Source organism: Arachis ipaensis, chromosome B05 (assembly GCF_000816755.2).
Source record: "Arachis ipaensis cultivar K30076 chromosome B05, Araip1.1, whole genome shotgun sequence".
NCBI lineage: Eukaryota > Viridiplantae > Streptophyta > Magnoliopsida > Fabales > Fabaceae > Arachis > Arachis ipaensis.
In genome coordinates, this window is record NC_029789.2 from 126950391 (window position 1) to 126957126 (window position 6736).

The following is a 6736-nucleotide window of genomic DNA, read 5'->3' on the forward strand; positions in this document are numbered from 1 at the left end:
ATATATCCGGTTTACTTTCTATGTAAATCATTGCAACCAGTTAGGTGTTACAATATCTTCATAAATTGTTACATCCTTGGCACAATTTATGAACAAACCAAACACCTTTAATACTCATAAATTGACATAGACTAGTGGGTTCTTCAATTTGATCATAAAACCCACTAGGGGAACAACTATATAGAGATAATACATATAGCGATCTTAGTTATTATGAATAAAAAGACAAACCTTAAATCCTGTCACGATTTACACTCTAGAAGGTTTTATGAACAAATTGGAAAACCGAGAAGTCAGCTATTTATGAATAATTAGACATGTTTGGTTTGTTTATAAATCATGGCAGGGTGTAAAAAACCCTAGTTAGATATGTTAATTGTTAACACGAGTGCAGCTATTATTCACCCACCTGTATCATTTCTTAGATACAAAGACAGCATATAATATATATCTTAGAATATCAAAGACTACTAGAGATGATATTGAGGATTGGCTGTGACATTATTTATGACTATTTCATTATTCAGTAGTATTAGGGTATGAATTATAAACAAAAATGGGAATTTGTCTTTTGTATTACACTGCAATATAATAATATTAGTGATTTTCATACATATTATTTCATTATCTTATCTCTGATCTCCCCCTTCACTATCTAAAAGCCACAATCCCAACATCATTCGTAAATTTTCACATGGAGAGTACTGTAAACAGAAGATAAATTTAAGGTAAACAGATGAATATGAGCAATATTGTCATAAAACAACTAAGGGGACTAGGCATGAAAGAAAAAAAAGTTCTACCTTCGCCCAAGGCCTTGAAGAAAATTTTGTATGTTTCCAATAAGAAGTGCGAAAAGCAAGAGTCCTAGCCCTATGATGGCCATTGTGAACAGGACTTCCCACACAAAATAGCTTGGGGTTTGATTACCAGCAAGAGTACTTATTTGCTGTATTAAAGATCACAAAGCAAGTTAAGGAATATCAAATGTGTCTTCACATAGAGCTTTTTTTAAGTTACTACTGATCTAAGTTGCTTGGCATGATATCAGAGCACACGTTCATGAATTGTCACCCCAAAAATTCTTAAATTAAAATTCCAGCACAACATAAACTATGTGCCGAGTATTCCTTCAAACCTAAGGGAACTGGTCATGAGTTTTAGAGAAAGAGATCAAAGATGGAAAAAAGTAATAATATGAAAGACGGGGTTTGATGTATATAAAATAGGATTATTCAATTTTTTTCACCGCAGGAATGTACATCATGTAATTACTAAAATAGGTTAACAAAAAAAAAGCCAAGGTTGAGACAAACCAAAAAAATAATCAAAATGGAAATTTGCACATGAAACTTACTAGTATAGGACATAATTTGCATACCTGGAAACCCCAAAACAGAGCATACACATATTTCTTGACCACATTAGTTTCTGTGGTAAGTCTTACAGCATTGGCATAAATCCCATATTCAAAAACACCAGAACTGGAGTTCAAACAATTAGTGGCATTTTCATTATTATGCCACTCAATTGGTGTGTCGGTAGACAGGCCACAATCAATGTAATTCTTGCATCCAGGAAGAGTAGAATTAGAGCAGGCGTTTCGAAAACATTGATTAACCCTCTGGAACAAGTAAGAGGGAAAAAAGTGTATAAAGTTAGTAATAGAACAATAATTTTCATTTACAGAATCAAATTCTTGATTCTAAATACATTCATGATTTATGATTGAGTGTTCCAAGGTATGAAAAAAACTTTAATAGTTGAATTTCATAATCAACTGTAATAAAATAGAAGAATTAAATATCTGAGCACATCACACACAATTATCATAATGAAAAAGAACTTCATTTTTTCCAATTAAAAGGTAATATTTCTATTATTTTTTCTTTTATGTTATATTCATGATCGATGTCTTGAATCTATATAAGCATTTAATAAAAGAAGAGAGGGGAAGCCTAACAATGTTTTTACTCACTTGTAGGCCAAAGAGGTACCAGCAAGAGCCAACAACATGTCCCGATAGCATAAAAATAAGAAGATTTATAATAAAATTCCCCCATGCCGACTCAAATATGAACCCTGTTGGAGACTGGCCAATTAGCAAAGGCAGAAACCTGAATAGTCTAGGCATGTATTGCGCAAGGATAGCTGCACGCAGAAGATTCTTAGCATAATTTGCCCCTGAGAAACCCAAGTAGGTTGGTATAATGAAATAAAGCATTATCTGCACAATTCACTACGTGTCAGGAGAGGTCTTTGATCGATTATTTCATCATAAACGATAGTTGCTTCTACCAAAAAAAAAAAAAAAAAAAAAAAAAAAAAAAAAAAAAAAAAAAAAAAAAAAAAAAAAAACCGTTTTTCCTTTATCTTCCAATCACATGTTCTCATGCAAATGTTCATGTTCATACTTCATAGACAATTTATTCTTTGTAGTGCCACACAAAGCAGAGTAAAAGTTGTAGTTCACTTTTAAACTTTAAAAATGATAACAGGGTACAAGTAATAGTAGAAATGAGGATATAGTAACAAGAGAACAAACAATATACAGATGTTCCTGAGAGTATTATTCTACAGTAGCATCAAAATATATGAATCTCTAGCCTTTTCATATATTTTGACACACTATAGATTCAAATGATAATCCCAACAAAATGTCAAACTAAGGACCTTGACATTTTCTTTTGATATCGATTATACAACAAAAACAAAGCCTTATCCCACTATGTGAGATCGGCTAGATGGATCAAGCAAAGTCATTGTGTCCTATCATATATCATGTTTACAGTGAAACCGTTTACATACATATTATATAAGACAATAAAAAAATATACCATAACAAGAATACATATAACAAAGATGTGGAGAGAAAACACGAATAAGTATTAAGTTCAAACGGAGACCCGAAATATGAAGCTAAAATGAAAAGAAGAAACCCAGCAAAAAGGATGCAGAAGAGAAGTACCAAAAGCTATGCTTCCATGAGAAATAAATGATGACAAGAAACTTACCTGAGGAAGGGGAATCACAATAAATAAATCAAGCAAAAAATAGCCCCATAGGTAATGTAAAGCAATTTTCTTCGGATGGTCAACTAAATCTCCGGCACCAACCACTGTTGACTCGGGAGAAACATAAGCCAACCTAAACTGCAAACATGCAACTTGGTATAGTTATTTAAGCAAGATGAATGCATTTTAATATTTATCATAACATAAAATTTCAGAGGAACTTTTTATACACATCATATTGCTACAAAATACATACAAGCCATCAATTAAAATTTTATGTAAGCCTTCTTTCAGAGGTAAAGGAGATATTAAGTACTCATATCATAAGAGACATCGTTGTAAGTATATGCAACACAAACATCGTTGGTTAGAAAATTCTGATTGATGAAAGATTTTCTAAACCCGATTATTTATTGCCAGAAAACTCTTCTGAAATATACTTATCAGAATATTTCAAAACAGATCATCAATTAGAAATTACCTGAAGAAGAATGTTCAAGAAATATATGGCATCATTCAAGCTTCTAAACAAAACAAGTGTAGCTGTCATTGGCCAGTTGATAACAATACATTTCAAATCCTGCAGAAAAAAAAATGTAGAGAATAGTTTAAAAATAAAAAGGGGCAGCCCGATGGACAAGCATCCCGTAACACAGGTCCCTGGAGAACAGCCACACCCAAAGGGTGTAAACATTTTACAAATAGTATCAAGAAAAGATTATCAGTGTCAACTAGTGGAATTTTGTAGTTAAATAAAAGGTAAACAATCATACCTCCCGCGCATTCAGTAAGAAGAAAAATAATGGATCTAGAAAAATTGCCACCAAACAAGAAATAGCCAAAGCCTTGTTCCATTGTTGCACAACTTTATTGTGAGGATTCATAACTCCAGGAATATGAGAAGAGAAAAATGAGTAAACTTTTCTAGCGAAACCCTTGGCATCTCCATAGAGAACATTATGGAACTATGAACACAAAATATGATAGAAAAACAACAGAAAGTAAATTTCTTGGTTATTAAAGGTGATGCTAAATTGCTAATAGATGTTCATAAAAGGGAAATGGAAAAGGAAAAGATTACAAGATGATCAAACTACACACAGGCCCTTGTCAAAACGGCCTTTGAAAAGTAAGTATTGAATAAACAAGACCACCAGAAATTGTTAATCGACAACACTTTGTTGCCCCTCAAATTGAGCAATGATAATAACAACAGCAATAGTTGTGTACCTTGAACCCTAAATCCTAAACTTTAATAGAAAAAAAAATGTAATTATGCACCTTGAACACAGCAGCTTTATTAAATCAATTCCATAATGAGAATTAGTCTTACTCTTAAGGTTCAAGAGATTTTGCAAACTATTATTTTTTATGTATTCTGAATTTTCTACAGCATTAAATAGAGTAAACACATGCTAATTTCATATGCTTACCTATAGCTAGGCTAACCTAATCTAGGATATAAGTACACAATCACAGCTGCACAATCCCAGAGTTTGATTACATAATTACAGATGCACAATCACAGAATTAGCAGATTTGAATGAGCAAATATTCTGCTAATATACTGGTAGATATTCTATCAATATTTTGCCAAAATATCCAATCAATTCTGTTGACACTAGTTACTCATGTATCATGATAAACCAAAATCACATATCAAATGAACCTTAGAAGCTAGGCTTGAACTCATGCCTTAGGACACAATTTAAACAGAGTGTTTTTCATAGATGAATCACTTGATTTGATAGAATAAAAATATTTGAATATGATTACATATGATGATATACAAGTTCAGAAACCCATAACTACATAATTGGAAAATAATGCAGATCAATGTGACTGAGATGGAAAAAATATAAAAAAAAAATGCATCAAAGTTATGCAATTATAAACTATTTATACTTGATAAGCACATAATGCACTATAATTTAGCTAATTACCTATAAATTTATTAAGAGTAACAAAAAATCATTGAAATGAACTCAGAACACAGACATGTACGAAAATAAAGATATAGAGCAAAACAAAACATATTGAGATTAAAATATCAATACATGACAATAATTTTGTGGCAAGAAATTAATATATTTAAGAACGAAAGATACCACGGGATCACGTCTATACAAAGTTCTTGAATTTCCTTGTTGGGCAGCCTTAAAGTTAGCAGGGCAAGTAGTACAATAAGGATCGTTACACATTCCCAATTGCCCAGACCTCAGTAAGTGTTCATTCTTCCTATCATTGTTGTTATTCCAATGACTTTCACCTGTGTTGCGGAACCTTTCTGTCCTGCTCTCCCCTACATTGTTTCCTGCCACAACTCTGCTACGCTGTAAAGGATTTCCAGTTCCTTGGGTGGGATAGAGTGGACCACTCATTTGAGGAAAAGGGGTTTTTCTCACAGTACGTAGTGGACCAGTATGCCCCACAAAAGTAGCTTCTCTGTCGGATGATTCCATGGAGACCATGGGAATCGACATTGATGCACTTCGTGTCCTTGTCACAAGCCTCCGGAAATTAGAATCCACATGTTCATCAGATCGCGGCCCACGTGTTTCTAACAGCATTGGCTCCTCATCTTTCTCAAAGCTAGCCATGTTTCCTTGACAACTGTAATCTTTTATCAAGCAAACAACACATTCAATACATATATTTATGAATCATCTCAACTATTTCAAAATGTAACAGTTCAATTCAACTTATATTTGAAAAGAACGGGGCCTTGCCAATTATATATAACCGGAAATACAGAAATAACCAATGCAGCAGGGAAAGCCAAAGACTAACGACTCAGTAACCAAACCAAATCAAAGACTACAAAATTTTCAGTCTTGTCTCCCTGTGTTTAAGTTTCTGTCTCAAACACAAAATCCAAACATAATGCATCATAAGGGAGACCCTGTGTAGAATTGTGTATACATTGGAAAATTTCTTGACGAAGCTTAGAAGAATAGAACTAGACACAATTGACCTAAATTAACAACACAATAACTCGAGTGCATGTAGCATCCAGGCACTAATTTCAAATAAAGAGTAAGCAAACGCATCAATGTCCATCCCAATTCCCACCATCTTTTCTATCTCTACAATTATAGATAGGTGTTTGTGTAGTGTTACGAGTAGCAAAGCGATCAGTTACAACTGAATTACGAATCAGTAGGAGAATTCAAGCATAATTCGTCCACAAATGACCAGAAACAAGAAAATGAAAAAGAAATGCAATGAAAAGAAAGAGAAGCCCGGAAAGAATTTGACCTTACCTGTGGGTGTGGGGAGAGATTTTCAAGTAAAGCTAAAAGCGTGCATTATTGGGAATTGGGAGGTAGCTGATAATGAGAGAAGAAGAAGAGGGAGCCTTCAACATAAAGAGTTAAAACATGAACATGTGTGAGAGAGGGAGACAGTGACACAGTCTTGTCTTCGTGTGCGGTGCGTTAGGAGTGTGAGGGAGAAAGACTTTGACAAAGTCAATGGGAAGACTTGAATGAAAAACAAGTTGTTTGTCAGTGTGCGAATGTGATACTGTTGGTGTGGTGACTTGGTACATTGTTGTCTATTTAATTGACGCTGTCATACTTACGAAGGACGGTCTTTACTCTTTAGATTGGCTTTTGCAGAATAAAGCCCCTTTTCTTTTCTTTTCTGTTTTTCTTTTGTTTCAATAAAGAGGTTTTTTAAATAAATAAATAAACAAAACTAGTGAATACTGATTATCAGGT

At 33.5% G+C, this 6736-nt stretch overlaps 1 protein-coding gene across 4 annotated transcripts in view; it reads right to left on the bottom strand.

Moving 5' to 3' along the window:
- LOC107644064 (probable cyclic nucleotide-gated ion channel 20, chloroplastic) overlaps positions 1-6544 on the bottom strand; it is an 11897-nt gene extending 5353 nt beyond the window's left edge. The window contains exons 1-8 of one of the 4 annotated variants that reach the window (XM_021124467.1): positions 6278-6544; positions 5123-5627; positions 3788-3979; positions 3496-3594; positions 3015-3152; positions 1979-2227; positions 1382-1624; positions 804-949 (exon numbers count right to left, since the gene is read on the bottom strand). In XM_021124467.1, coding sequence (XP_020980126.1) covers positions 804-949; positions 1382-1624; positions 1979-2227; positions 3015-3152; positions 3496-3594; positions 3788-3979; positions 5123-5614 — 1559 coding nt within the window. In that variant the 5' untranslated portion in view covers positions 5615-5627; positions 6278-6544. Of the gene's footprint in view, positions 1-803; positions 950-1381; positions 1625-1978; positions 2228-3014; positions 3153-3495; positions 3595-3787; positions 3980-5122; positions 5635-6277 lie in introns of those variants that run through there. The other 3 variants (XM_016347850.2, XM_021124468.1, XM_016347851.2) reach the window with 3 other exon arrangements.